General features: G+C 35.6%; 1 protein-coding gene across 3 annotated transcripts in view; it reads right to left on the bottom strand.

The window, feature by feature from the left end:
- sds22 (protein phosphatase 1 regulatory subunit sds22) overlaps positions 1 to 16,387 on the bottom strand; it is a 277,991-nt gene that overhangs the window by 167,835 nt on the left and 93,769 nt on the right. For all 3 annotated transcript variants that reach the window (XM_090408648.1, XM_090408649.1, XM_090408647.1), the window contains exon 4: positions 3,298 to 3,363. In XM_090408648.1, coding sequence (XP_090264774.1) covers positions 3,298 to 3,363 — 66 coding nt within the window. The remainder of the gene's footprint in view (positions 1 to 3,297; positions 3,364 to 16,387) is intronic.

Genomic DNA, 16,387 nt, shown 5'->3' with positions numbered 1-16,387 from the left:
AATGAGATTATATCACATGGGAAAGAAAATTTTGCTGTGAACACTTTTAATGTCATTTGCGATAAGCTAATTTTGGAAATTAATGAAAGAACAAAAAGCTATTTCGGCATATTAGATATGTTTGACATTTTTTTGAAGGAAGATATAGATCAAGATAAGTACAAGACTAGTATTGATAAAATTTTACAAACTTATGGGACTGATATTGATCCAGAAAAATTTACTGATCAAGTTAAGCAATTTTTAATAATGATAAAGGAACAAAATTCTTCAATTAAAAATATGTACAAATTCATAAACGATGGGTTAAGGCCTGCTTTTCCGAACATAGAAACAATTTAAAGAATATTTTTGACGATGCCTATTTTAAATGCAAGTGCTGAACGCTCATTTTCAGTGTTGAAACAATGAATAAAAAATTATTTAAGAAGCAACCTGCACCAAAATAAAACAAGTGACCTGTCGTTATTATGCATTGAATCAGATGTAATAGCCTATCAATTATGATGACATTATAGATATATTTCCTAAAACCAAAGCCAGAAAAAAAAAACTTTTAGTTATTAATTTTTTTTTATTTAAATTTGAACTGATTTATTTTTATACTTTTTTTTTTTTTTAAATGCAAATATATGTATACTAATGTTGTATTGTGTTATTAAAATGAGTTATTATGGAAATGACTTATTTTCAATAAACTAAAAAAATGCTTATTTTTGAGGGCCTCATAATGATGTTGCGCCTCGGGCCTCCAAAAGTATAAATGCAGCCCTGGTCTCACAACAGGCTTTTAACTACTTTTCACCTTCCATAATCTGACAATCACTTAATATGAAATGGACAGCACACCATTATTATTGCTGATTGGTCGTATATACTACAGATTTTTTTCCTAAGTTCTTAGCATTTTTATCTGCTTTGCCCTTTCATGCCAGCCTGGTTGGCTGAGTGGTTAGCATATCTGCTCTTCAGTCAAAAGGCTGCAGGTTCGAATCACAAACAAATATCCCGCATGGATGTTTATTTGTGAAAACACTAGTGGTGGTTGTCAGGCATTGGTGTAGACGATGAAAGTAATTGCGGCTGGTGGAGACGGAGAGTTGTAGAGAAGGTACCCTCCCTCGATGAGTCTTTGGAATCTCTGGAGGTGTCATGTAATAATAATAATTTGTTTAATGTATTTTATTCTTGGCATTTCATATTTCTATGTGCATTTATTTCTGCACCTGGTCTAGATCAGCGCTTCCCAAACTGTGGGCCGCGGCCCCTTGGGGGCTGTAAATTTTGTTGGTGGGGGGGCATCAAATAATGAAAACAAATGTAAAATGTTTTAAGACTCGGTAAATTTTGTTTAATCTTAAAAGAAATGTATTTAATTTTTATTATTTATTTTTTGTCCTTTTTTATATTTTAATGGAAAAAAATCACACAATGGTGTTGGTTCACAAATTTTGCTTCTTGCATATTTCAGTGATTAATGAATATTAGTAAATATAAGCTTATCCATATAAGTTTCATTTCAAAGGTATTGATAAAAAGTACAAAAAAGCTTACAAATGTAAAATCTCGAATATAAATTGTATTGAATATAAATACAATACATATTATAATAATATGTTTATATTACGATTTTTTTCCGATGGGCGCAATGAAATATTTTAATTTTTTTTTAAAGGGGGGGCCTTGGCATCCATAAGTTTGGGAAGCACTGGTCCAGATGGATTTGTTTTTTCCCATTCTAAGTGAGTATATCACCTAAGATTAGCCCCTCTAACACCAACTCAAGTGTTAAAGATATCAAGGACCTTTCTAGTATCTTCAAGTGTGCAATTCTGCTATAGATGCCATCTATTCACTCTTCTTATCAAGCCTCACACATTAGCAGTATGTGGTCTGTCATGAACTGTTAATTCTAAATCAGTTTTCAGTTCAATATGTTGAAACAGGTTTCAACACTGTCATGCATAATGTAAGCATTGTGTCTTGGCTGATTTCTCTCTTGTAAATACATTTATTGAACTAGTTTTCCATCATACTAGCCTTGCTAATCTATTTTTAATTTTCCATTGTCACTAAAAATTATACCTAAACATCTAAATGTGTCACCTCTTATAGGTTCACTAAGGAGAAACTAGTGAAACCATAAGAGGTCAAACAACAAATATCAACTACTGAGAAAGTAGTTGATATTTTTTTGTTTGCCTATCCATTTTCATAGTTTTATTATTGCTGATTTTCATAACAATTGTTTTAGTTAGTTATTTAATTTTGAAAAAAGTCTATTCAAGACTCAAATATTTTTAAACAATATCATATGCATAAAGTAAAGCAGTAAGATTGCGTCATCATCAGTTTTTAAAACACTTCCCTTAATAACATGTGCATATAAATTAAAAATATGTAGTGAAGATGGTGAACACCTGCCTTCTTTTTTTTTAACAAACATATTTATATATTTTTTTAACAAACAAACATATACAAATTTAACAAACCTATCTTCCTGTTTAATCATCTTGAATTCTAACTTCCGACTGTAACACATCTGTCAATTGCACGTTTTCTGGTGGGTGTCTAGGAAGAAAATCCCATCAACCTTATAAGAGGCCAACCAACTTAACTTCTTTCAAAAAGTCCTTAGAAAAGTCTCTCACATCCTAGCTGGGATTTAAACTTTAATCTTTACAACTAACAGGCTAGTGTACTAAGGAGGTATAAACAGCTGTGCAGTGTCAAATTGCTTATTAGTACTATGCCCATTACTATCTCCCTAGTTTTGATCAGATGACGCAGTATGATAACCAATGTTTCCACAGAAAGTTACAATCTGGAGTTATCCTTCTTTCCATGAAAACTTAAATTTTCTGGGTTCTCAAATAAATGTATTTCCAAAGGAGATGGCAAAGCTGTGATGTGCATTCCATCATAGTGTAATGATTCAGTACCAATTTAGAGGATTTGGTCAATAGTCTGGTACAAGATGACCAAATTTGATTAAGCTACACTTTATGGTACTCAAATAACAGCACAATACATCCATGCATCGCGTATTTTCTTTTTCAGGGTAGAAGTATGTTTTGTTTGCATAAATATGCACCATAAAGACATCAATGAGATATTGTTAAACAAACATGTTCATTACATATAATTAAGTGACCTAATGATACATGGTTGTTCCAGGAGGTATATGATCTAACTGCTAAAGGTAATAAAAATGGATCAGAATTTTTTTAAGTTCATAAAAATATAATAAAATGAAACAAATGTTGCAAATAAATCTATTTTTAATTATTTACTTACTTCAACAAACTGCAGCTTATCAAGATTTTTTATTTTTCTGATTCGGCAATGATTCAAGTCAGCATTCTAATATAAAAAGAAATTTGTCTGTTAGCTGAACATCGGATAATACTGGAAATGCTCTCAAAATTGCAGTTCAATTCTGCGTAATCTCTATATAATGATCACAAACTCTCTTAATTATTTGTCAATTGTATTAGATGAACAATCTCAATGATTTAACTAAGTTTGTGTTTACCAAAGTTTTTCTTTGTAAAGAGCTCCTTCATTCATTAACTGTTTCTTGAGCTAACATTATCATATTTCTTTCATTTTACCAAGAGATTAACTCTGGTATTGTGATCCCCCCATGAAGCTAAAAAAAGCTAGTTGCTCCACACTCCAAGTTAATTTTTCATATCTTCCCTAGCAATTTTCACTTATTTATTGTAGGATACCTGGTCTCCTGAGAGGTGGTTTCCTCTCAGTTACATAGCATTGTCTGTTAATAAATAAATAAAACTAAAGATAAAATAAAATTAAATTGAAAGAATGACAGTTAACATAAAATTTATATTACCAAAAAACATTTAAACCACCTACTAAACTAAAATATTTATTCAGCACATCTAAAGATCAGATGATGTATTTAGAACTGAATACATCTAAAGAAACAATTTGATATCAGGAAAAAAGAACTCGAAAACCATATCCACCTAATCCAGTATGGAGAAACAAGCCTTTCAACCAGGCACTGAAAACCTTCCACAGAACTGATGATAGGCACTCAACCCTTACACCACACAAGAACATGGTATGAAAGAAAATTTAAATGGGCATGTGAAACAGTCATAAGACAACTAAATTTAAACAAATATAACAGGCTAAAAATCTCCAAGTTTTGGACAACACATATACAACCCTGACAAAAATCACATCCTCAGATTGCCTAGAGAACATTTTATAAGTGACAATGATCTCCATGACAAAAAAAAAAAAAAAATTATGAAAATGGCAACATGAAGGTAAAAATAACTTTAAAAAAAAACAGGAAATTCTAGTGCCCTCATTTGAAATATGTGAAATATATGTGAAAAAAATATTTTGAATGACTATAATACCGAGAATAAAAAGAATAAAGTTTAATGCTGAGATACTACTAGTTTCGTTGAACAAAATTCAACTTCTTCAGCTATCAAAGACAAAGAATTATGTAAAATAACAGAGACATAATAAAATTACATCAACAGAACTAATATAAAGTCCGAAGTACAGTTTAAAACAGGAATGTGTGCTGGAATTCCAATTAAATTTGACTACATGCGAGAGTTGTCACAAGAACGCCGGTATTGGACAGTGGCAATGTGTGCGTCAGAAAGATTGTAGCTAAGGCTGTTGTTTATATGGGATGAATCAAGGGATATTTCTTTAGATTTGACTATCTTCCTTTCGAGCTCATCATAACACCTATGAATATTAGAAGTTTGCGGCCAGTCTACGTAGTGTTGAACGCCTTCATCCGCATCCTTCATTCAGGATACTTCAAATTCGAAAATAAGATTTTCAGAGAAAAGTTCCTTGCCACTCATGAGATCGAGTTGTTGGCTCGAGAGATAAAGAAAACCAATGAGGTTTTATTTAAGGCATTCCCATTAAGATCCTTGGATGCCATCAAGTCATAGACGGAAAGCCAGTTACAAAGCCTTACTTTAGAATTGGCAGCCCATCCGCCACAGGTAGGGACAGGTAATATCTCCGTATCTCCTGCCCCTGCTTCTCCATCTTCCAGTCACCATCCTGCTGTTGAAGAAGAGGCTCTGATTCTCAGACTGACATCATCTCTAGATGATCCACCTCTTCCAGAATATAACCATCAAATTCTTAAATATCTCATCCAGACTCACCTTCTGGGAATGGATATCACAGATCAATTGAATGACTACCTCCACGCTGAATTCTCTGAAACACTTCATGCCTCGTCAACATCAGCCTACGTCTCATTCTACAATGACTTTGTCAAATAGGAAGCAGAGAAAGCGGGCCTATGCAACTATGCAGGCCCTCTATAAAAAGAATAGAGGGCAATGTGCCAAAACCATCCTTGACAGTGCTTCCTCTCTATCTCTAGCAGACTTGCATGATGATTTTGTCAAATTCTGGAGTACAGTCTTTTCTACTCCACCTCTACACTTCCCTGATTATGATGACCAACCTGCAATATTGAGGTTCATTCCTGCCCTTCAAATATACTAGCCTGTCTCCATCCAGGAGATTAAAGCAGCTATTCCATCCAATTTCTCTGTCTCCGGACCTGATGGCTTTCCTGCATCTAGGCTTCGGAAGGTGCTGTTGAAGATTCTTCAAGACTTAGTGGACATTCTCCTTTCCAGTAAAGTAATACCACCATACTTACATGCTTCAAGAACTATCTTCATTCTGAAGAAAGAAACTTCAAGCTATGTATCAGACTTTAGACCTATTATCATCTCCCCTGTGTTACTTAGACTCTATCATAAAATATTAGTTAAACAACTTCAGCAACATATACAGCATGATTATAGACAGAGAGCTTTTGTCCCTTTGGACAGCTGTGCCGAGAATATATATCTTCTTTCTTCTCTTCTCTCTGATTCCCGATGCCACCTTAAGCCTCTATATATGGCATCGCTGGACCTCCAAAAGGCCTTTGATAGCATCTCCCTTCCTGCTCTCCTTCGAGTGCTGTCTATTGCTGGATGTCCAGAACCTTTTCTTTCCTATGTTATGGAGTTATACTTGGGTAGCTCCATCACTATCACTACAGGGTTCCGTGTGCAACATCTATTCCCGCAGTGCGGGGTGTTCGCCAGGGTGATCATCCTCTATCTCCCCTTTTCTTTAACTGCGTCATAGATGAGTTTCTTCATTCTCTTCCTAGCCATATAGGCTACTCTCCAGGTACTTCTTCCTTTAATGCTATGGCCTTTGCGGATGATCTTATTCTTGTAGCCTCTACTAAGATAGGCTTGCAGGAACTCCTTGACCAGGCAGTTGACTTCTTCTCTATTCGAGGCCTTTCTATTAATGTAGAGAAGTCCTGCTCTTTAGTTCTTGTCCCCCATGATCGTGACAAGAAGCTTAAGGTTGAGACTATAGAGTTTTCCCTGCACAGGAGGCCGTTGCATGCTTTGCCCATCCTGGAAGAGTGGAGATACCTTGGTATCATGTTCACCCCAAAAGGAAGGTCTTCTGTCCCTTCTATCCTAGAAGCTGAGATCGCTTCTTTGAGGAAAGCTCCTCTCAAGCCCCAGCAAAGACTGTTTCTCCTTTCCTACTATCTCCTACCTCGCTTTTACCACAAGTTGGTGCTTGGGAGGACATATATCTCGGTACTGTCCCGAATGGACAGGGCTATCTGTTCAGCCGTGAGATCATGGCTCCGACTGCTGCCTGATTCTGCTTCTACTGCATATTTCCATGCAAGGGTGAAGGATGGTGGGCTCGGGGTTCCATCACTTAGATGGCTGATCCCCACACCTGCGGCTGTCAAGAATCATGCAGTTAGAACTATCTTCTTCCCCATATGCAGAGAGGCTTTCTATAGCCTGGTCCCATTATCAAGGTACTTTAATCGAGTCAGCACCCGCAGAACACAAGAGATGGGCATCTCTGTTGCACTGCTCTGTAGATGATGTTCCTTTAAAAGAGTCATATCTGGTGTCTCCCCAGCATGATTGGGTAAGGGATGGCACCAGACTCCTCCCTGGGTTCAAGTATATTGACCATATCAGGATGAGGATCAATGCCCTGCCTACTCGAGCCCGCACAGCTCAATGGGGTAGTGACGACTCCAACTGTAGGGCTGGCTGCCACTACAGTGAGACATTGTCTCATATAGCCCAGTGTTGCTTCCGCACCCATGGGATTTGCGTGAGGAGGCATGATGCGTGGTCTCCATTCTGAACAACTGCTTTAAGAGCAAAGGTTGGGAGACTGCGGTGGAACCACATTATAGGAGTTCCGCGGGTTTGCGTAAGCAAGACTTAGTGATTAAAAGAGATGGTGATTTGGGTAGTTGATGCTCAGGTGGTGAGAACAGGGCACCCACTAGCCTATAGCCATAATAATAAAGTAAATTATTATAAAAATAACCAAGATCTAGTTAGTAAGATATGGGAGGATGGGGCAACTCCGAGGTTTACCAGCGCCACCATCTCTTTACATGGTGTATGGAGTGCAGATAGTTATAAGGACTTAAAACAGCTTGGGCTTACGCAAAAGGATATAAAAGTTCTTTCCTTGAGGGGCCCCTACAGGGCACACTGGTGGCATGGAGTTGCCACCAGAGAATGACTACAATGATGACTCGAGCAGGCATAGGGTAAAACACTTGTAAAGGCTAAGGCCTATATCAAGTCTGGACGTGATGTAAGGGTAGTACTGCCCATAACCAGTACAAAGATTAATAAAAAAAAATTAAATTAAATTAAATTTAAAAAAATAATAAAAATAAAAAATAACAATTTGTACATTAATGATATTGGGAAGGATTTGACAACCGACATACAGTTATTTGCTGATGATGCAAAGATAGGTAGGGTAATCAGGAATGCTGCTGATATGCAGTCTTTTGCAGAATGATTTGAATAGGCTGGAATTGTGGACATGGGGAAAATGGGTGTCAGTAAATGTAAAGTCATTCACTTCGGCAGGATTAGATATCTAATGTATTATATTTGGTGGGATTAGGCTAGAAGAAATTGATGAGGCTAGGGATCTTGGAGTGTTAATACATAGGAAATTGAAGTTCAAGGGCCATGTGGCAAAGATGGCAAATACAACTCAAACGATAATTGTAATGATGAAACAAACGTTCACATGTAAAGATATGGATGTTATTTTGCCTCTTTACAAGGCCTTGATAAGCCCTGACTTGGACTATTGTGTGCAGGTCTGGTCTCCGTTGCGATTCTGATATATTGGAAAGAGTACAAAGGAGAGTGTTAAAAATATCGGGATTGTGGAATACTGATTATGAAGACAGATTGAGAATTTGTAGACTGCAGACACTAGCAAACTGGAGAAAGAGGGGTGATATGATTGAGACTAACAAACTTCTGAAAGGGTCATATAGGATTTCAATTGATGGGATGTTTCAATTTATGGAAAGTAGGGAAAGGACGAGAGGATATCCTTGGAAGCTGAGAATGAAGGCCGCCAAAAAGTGTATGAGGGCTAGATTTTTCTTTCAGAGGGTGGTGCATGATTGGAATGGATTGCCTTTGGATGTTGTGAATGTAAGCAGTGTGAATGAATTCAAGAATAAGTATGATAGCTGGTGTGTGTGTAGTATGTGGCCTCCCTCAATGAGTCTCTGACTCCCTGGAGGTCGCTCTTAATAATAATATATACACACACATACATACATACATAAAAGATTCTAGGCTAAATAAAATAGATCAAACCAATGAAAGAAGACTAATTTCAAGTATCAAGACTAACAGTAAGGTATAAGAACTAAATGTCATAAATGAATATTTTGAATGGCTGATGCAATTAATTATTAATATTGCTTGGATTTTTTAATATAAATTTTATGATAGCTATTATTCTTCCAATTTAATTTATTATTATTATTATCTCCCCACCACCACCTCCAAGGAGACCAAAGATTCATCAAGAGAGGACGTCTACTCTACAACTCTCCATCTCCACCACTCAAATTCACCAACTGCAGCGAACCACATCATCTACACCAATGCCATCTACTGCCCACCACCACTAGTATTTTCACAGACAATCAAAAACATCAATGCCCACGGTGGGATTCGAACCCACAGCCTTTTGGATGGAGAGCGAATACGCTAACCACTTGGCTAACCAGGCCAGCAATTTTATCTTTATTATTTTTTTTATTCCTACAAGAGTAGACAGGTTTAGTAGTTTTAGATGTGATGTAGCTTACTACAATATACTGCTCTAATGTAGCAGTTGTGTATGCATTCTTGAAGATGAGCTTAATGTGAATGTCAAAATGTAGAATTTTATTATGAATGTTTTTATCTCAAACAGTTGCTGACTTCATAAATCGTATATAATGTGAGGGATATAAGAAAGCACTGGATACATCTATATACCACACTTCCTAATGTCTATTTGCATCTTTGAATGGTGCGAGTTTGCAATAGCGCCTCCGTAGTGCAATTGAAAGAACAATAGTATGTTGCGCCCTTTAAATGGAAAAGGCCTAAGTTTGATTCTCGTCATGAGAAGAGGAATGTTTATATGAGTTTTTTCAACTGAAGGTGAGTTAGATGGTTGCAGGATTTTTCCCCCTCCAGGAAACTTGGGTTTTTCATCCTGCATACAAACAAATTGGCCTTTTGCAATTTACAGAAAAAAATACTAGTGTTGGTGGTGAGTAGTAGATTGCATTGGTGTAGATGATGGAGACAAAGAGCTGTAGAGTAGGTGTCCTCCCTTGATGAGTCTTTGGACTCCTTGGAGGTGTCACAAAATAATAACATGAACCAATTAATAAAAAATTTTCATATTGTGACTTAAGTATTATACAATCTCACTCATATCAAAATCTCTTTATAACCTAAATTAAGTGATTTTTTTCCCTCTACTTTCTTATTTTGGGCAGTAAAATCTCTACTACTACTACTCACACATTAAAGCAAGCTACATGTGAGCAGCGGTATGCCATAGAAATGCTTGTAATTCTGGCCTTGTGAGTTGATAGCAGTCATTATGAAGCATATGCTGATTGGAACCTGGAGGCATTTAAATTCTAAAGGGTGGTTAGGCAGAATTAGTGGCACAAAGGAGATGAAAACAGGACAGTTTTGACAATCAATCAGCATCAGTGCTATAACATTATATGGAGGGCTATCTCTTGTAGCCAATTACTGTTGCATAAAGTTGGCTCTCTCAAGTTTCCCATCAGCATAATTGGCACACCAATTTTCAGGATTTTTCTGCACAGGCATTCCAGGAGCAGTGACAAGATTCAATATTCAACCATGTAGTTCGCTGCTTCATCCTGTATAACGTCAGTGGATTTCTACACAATTTACCATATATCAAGTCTACTTAACAGCATTATTGAAAATTTGCACCTGGTCATTTTTGGGATTCCTTTGGTGCACTCTCGAATCCAAGAGCTTGGATTATTTGCAATTTCACAAACCTTAGACAAAATTATTAGTAGTATTGTATGGGATCTTCATGAAGGCTGAAAACTCATTCTGGTGAGCCAAGACTGTCATATTATACCTAACATTTCTTTCCTTGAACGCATTCTTGACAAAGTACATACAACAAATTGGCAACCCATTTCATTCACCAAGCCAAAAATATAATCCCAAAGTCATTACCTAATCCTAACTTAGTCCTGAGGACTCTACCACATTCTTACTCTCAAGAGATGATTTGTCCCCTCTAGCCAAGTGCTGAAAAAATTGTATCAATTCTACAAAAATCCATTTTAATAATTTAAACCTTTCTATTAGCACGTCTCTTTGTCACCTATCAAACAAATTCTGTAATCCACAAACATTTAATCTCTTCTCATAGACTGTATTTCACAGACCACTCACTTCTGGATCCTCCTCTCTGCCACTTCCACATCTCCAAGAAAACCAGATGACCAGACCTGGTTTTAACAAAACTTTATAAAAGGGAATGATGAGTTCCTTCTCTCTACAAATTAATGTATACTCCAATAACCAGGTAATCCTATGGACTACCATAGCACTTTTGCAAGTTACCTTCTTAACTTCAATTATACATATCCGCAAGGAGATGTGTTTTGCATTATGGGAGATACTGAGATAGGAGTGTTGGTAGCTTGCTCCACCTTTGCAAGGAGTTGCCCGGTGTTGTACCACTTCACCCCAGTCCTGAAGATACTTTCAGGTGCAAACTTTGTTTGCACACACTCGGATAAAGGATTAAACTAAATTTATTATAGTCTGACCAAGTGAAAAATAAACTTTCAACATCTTTCTCTAAATCCAGAGTAATTTAATAAAAAGGTGGCATACCGTTTGGCAGCTCCTATAGGAGGAGATGACCTTGCTAATGCTTCTGCCTTGGTATCTCCACTTGGGCCTGGCTCCCACTGAAGAGACCTCAATAAAGGTCGAAACTTAGTGGCCCTTCCCTTAATGCATAACATTATACATATCTGCAAGGAGATGTGTTTTGCATTATGGGAGATACTGAGATAGGGGTGTTGGTAGCTTGCTCCACCTTTGCAAGGAGTTGCCCGGTGTTGTACCACTTTACCCCAGTCCTGAAGATACGTTCAGGTGCAAACTTTGTTTGCACACACACTGGGATAAAGGATTAAACTAAATTTATTTTAGTTGAATGTTATGTTCTTGTTTTGTACAGTACTTGATGTTATCTCTCAGAACAGAATTTAACTGTGTCAGTTTCTTTGTCCATATTATGTAATTATAGACTGGCCATATAGTTGTCCTCTATATTTAATTAGAATTGAAGAGTTAGATATATAGAATATTAGAATTAACTAATTGTAATTCTATAAAAAATATGAACGTCAGATCTCCTTATAGAGAGACAAAGAGAATTAACTTAATATACAGAACTGAATCTATTGTATATATTTATATTCATTTCAGACAAATTATGACAAACTACAACTGTGTTAGAAATAATTACATTAATTTCCCAACATTTCGACCTTCATATTAAAATTATCATCTGGAGTACACAGAGAGAGACGAGCTTTTTTTTATTACTTTTCACACAGTATGCCAAGGAAACAATAATTTGCTCAACTGTTATTCTACTGGCCTTCACTCTGATGAAAAACTACATCAAAGTTATATTCTATTTATAACATCATCAGAGAACAAATTCGTATAGTTTTATTACAGCAAAAGTGGTGTCCTAATTTAACACAAGAGTTGTTATATTAGAGTTAAGATCAGGGATTACCTACAGTCCTATTTCTAACATGGTTGTAGTCTCCATAATTTGTCTGAAATGAATGCTGATCACCATATATTTACAGTAAATATTTTAAGTTTTTCATATACTCTTCCCCTCTCTAGTTTCACTGATCAAGCACGCAAGGATGCCGAGGTGTTTGCCATTAGCAATGACCTATCACAGGTCATCAATCTCCCTACCAGAATACCTGACAATCCCCTAAAGCACGTTGGCAAATACAAACGCACTTGATCTTTTCCTATCAAGCTCCCCTTTCAGGTGTAACGTCGATGTCCGTTCTCCTCTTGGTAACTCAGATCACAAACTCATTCAAGTCTTTTTTGTCAAAGAACAACTTTCACCCACTAGTTCTCAGTCTCATGTCCTTTGGAACTACAAGGATGCCAAATGAAATGACCTCTGTGGCTTCTATTCTTCCTTCCCATGGTTCAAATACTACTTTAGTAATTCTATGGTTGGAATGGTTGGTGGTCATTTACCAAAATCATGTATGTATGTAGGCATTTGAAGAAAATGCATGATGCCATGAGATTGGCTTTTTCTATCAGTGAAATTTTCGTTAATGAGAAATATTTCTTGTAGATAAACTTATACATTGGTTACACATAACTTTAAATTTTTCAGGAAATGGTAACGTATAATAAAATATTAATTAAAAAACTTTAATCAATACCTTCCTATATTTCGGCAATGTTACATTGCCATCTTCTGGGAACATAAAACTATGATATGTGCACGCGGCCACTAACAACGAGAAAATGAGGCTGAAGAAGGCAACTGGTGTTGGTCCTAGAGTCCTAAAGGTGCCCCCTTTTATTAAACTGATTAAAGTTTAATTAATATTTTAGTATACGCTGTCATTTCCCGAAAAATTTAAAGTAATGAGAAATATGTTTTGTTTTTTTTTGTTATAAGATAATCTAAAAGTATATACATATTTTTTTTTTCATTTAGTAACAGTTATATGCTTAGTATTACCAGAGTCACTGTGTGGTTAAACAATACAGCATAATAAAGGAGAATTAAATGTAATTATAAGTAGTAAATTTGCTTAGCATATGTTGTTTAGTATATAATCCTTAGGGAATAACAAGAACTGATGCATACATGTATATGTTTGTTTACTGTAGTGTTTGCATGTCCCCACTACTACTGTACAATGTGCCATTATTGTAATAAAAGCAGCCATTTTGTCAGTTGAATTTCACTTTTAATCTTGGTAATGGGCATGCAAGTTAGTTGTTTTTAGAACAGCTGTTGCTGGGTAACAAGCACACTAGCCAGCAAAGAAGAGCTGAACCTGGAATACACTATCGAATTAAGTTCTGTAATCTCAGAAAAGTTTTCACATGCATCTTTAACTACTCAACAAGGAGGAATTGTGACTTTAATAATTGAAAGACAGTATAAAGTATCAAACCTTAATATTTTAGGATTGTGTGCTTAATAAAAGGCAGGAAGTATATGTTCCAAGGAGCAATTATGGAATCTACAGTCAAGTTCCTTTTATTGGAAGTGCATTTGGAACTACTCAAATGTATTCTTGTTGTCCAAGTGATTATTCTTCACGCCTACTTCTGCAAAATGAGGGAAAGATGCATTAAAGAAACTAGAAGACAAATGCAAGTATATTGGTCAAGAGATATCTTAAACTATTGTCTTCTAAAGAATTGGAGAGATGCAACTGAATGAATACAACTGAGTGGAAACAATAAGGAAATAAAAAATAAAGCAAGATAAATAAACAGAACAGTATAAAAATAAATACTGTAAAGGAAGTTCCCATATGGTCAAGTGAAACCACAGAACGTTTAGCTGAATGCTCTGTTTAGTTTTGTATAGTATTTCATGTAATCCCTCAAAAATGTATTTTTGAGGTGAGGATCAGAGTAGGATATATTTTTTATTGCTCATTATGTAATTTCTAGAATGGTCATTTAATTATTTGTATGTATTAAAAAGTTAGAAATTAATTTACTACTTTTAATTCTATAAGGAATGTCAAATCTCCTTAGACAGATATATGAAGTACTTAGTATCAAGAATTTGTATCTGTTAAATATATTTATATGTTTACAGTAAATATTTCATTATTTCTACAATTTAGCTTCATTCTTTGAATGTGCACAATGTATTGATTTATGAAGTCAATGCACCATCATGGATATGGATCTGAAACATTCTAACCAATCAAAATTAAATTATATTAATCTCCATGATTGACTATAACTAAAAGGTTGGATATAAAGCAAGGTGGAGAATAACATATTTGATACAGTTGATTAACGGTATAACAAACTGAAGCAATCAAGCTTTCAAAATAAGGCAGTAATGGTGGGAGCAGTGCTGGATAAAATTTGTGGCCAACTGCTTTGGCAAAAGAACAAAATGGTGGCTGCTATTAGGCACGATACAAGATTCCTACTTTTGGCTCTTTGGGAAATCGGTTTCTGATGCATTGATCATTTTCTTGCAGCTGTTTTGGGTTTTAGTGTAAGCAGTGAGAGAGAAGCAGAGTTATTGATGATAGCCAGTTGCAGTATGCTCGGAAAACAAGTCTTACTCAGGGGAGAGGAATTTAGCATGGAATGGGAAATATATGCTTCCGTTCCAGAGAGGTGTTCAATGCATATGCTTAGGTTGGAAGGCTGAAAGCAATAATCCAACAAAGGGAATGAGGCATAGATATCTCACAGGTCATTCCACTTGGCATTCATATAATGCCAGATGACTCTTGGTTGAGAATGGCTGTTGCTTGGTGAGGAAGTGAGAAGCACGGGGTTGTGGTCTGAATTACTTAAGATTTCAAGAATTACCTGAAATCCCTATAAGTATATAGAATATAATGGGCATTATACAGGACAATATATTGCCAGTACTTTAAGTTGTAAGTCAGCAGTTATAACTGAAGAAGGTACAGGAAAAGTTTGATGAAAAATTGAGTGTAAGAGGTATACATTATAGATTACTCTACTCTGGACCCATGCCCATAGATGGCATTTGTCTGCTATGAACTCTTCTGCTTTTCATGTGTGGGAGTAATATTAAAAAAAATCTTTAGTTTATTCATCATTTATATGAATCACATTATGAAGAAAATTGGCATTAAACCTAACAATGAAATCAGAATTCAACTCAGCACTTTACTTTATGCCAATGATGCCATAATATTAAGCAAGTCCAGTAGAAATCTTCAGGATTCTTTAACTAAATAGAATAACTGCTTAAACAAATTTGGGATACAAATCTGCAATAAAAATCCAAAACTATGAAAATAGGTAGGAATATTGCAACTGGAGAACATATAAAACAAGTAAAATATTTCAGTATTTACATATAATTTTGAGCGAAGTTGAAAGATAAAGATGAAAATAGATAACAGAATAAACAAAGCTGGTACTGATGAGTCAATTAAATGAATTTATATGTAATAAAAAAGAAATTAGTCAAAACAAGAAACTTGCAGTATACAAAAGAGTGTTCACAATTTGAACTTTGGAACTGACAGTGGATTAGAGATAAAAGATTCTCAAAAACTGGAAACCACACAAGAATTCTGAAAAATAGAGGAGTTAACAGATAGCATGAATGTCAGAATCTTATAAATAGAAATATCAGAAAGGAACTTAACTTTGTTAGCATTCAAAGCATGAGAAGAGCTAATCTATGGTAGTATGGTCACAAAGAGAACGAGAGCATAATTTTTAGCAAAAGAGGTGTTGATACCCAAATGACAGAAAAAGACATGGAGGATGCCCGATCATACGCGGGCATCCTCCATGTCATGATCATAATCAAAATGGAGAATTGACAAATAACAGATTAATATGGAAGAAAATTTTGGATTGGAAGCTAGTAATCATTCAAACTTAATCATAAAGTACTTTCATAATCATTGTATTATCATAGTCATTGTCGTATGAGCAATTCAGGCATAGGCTTTTTATGTACTGTTCATGCTCTGCAGATGAAGTTGATCTTTCCATCTTGTATGTCCACAGTCTCTTCTTCCTGTAATTTATATTCTAGTGCTAGTTTAGGAATCCTATTGTTATTCATCCTTTCTATGTGGTGTAGCCAATTTTGCTGGTATGCTTCCATTTCTTGTATGATGTTTTTTTGTATCTAATTGTTCTCTTATTTC

The sequence above is a fragment of the Typopeltis vanoorti genome, chromosome 18 (assembly GCF_054136105.1).
Source record: "Typopeltis vanoorti isolate ZY-2024b chromosome 18, IOZ_Tvanoo_1.0, whole genome shotgun sequence".
Lineage (NCBI taxonomy): Eukaryota > Metazoa > Arthropoda > Arachnida > Uropygi > Thelyphonidae > Typopeltis > Typopeltis vanoorti.
The sequence above is the reverse complement of the archived record's forward strand: the minus strand, read 5'-3'. Positions and strand labels throughout refer to the sequence as shown.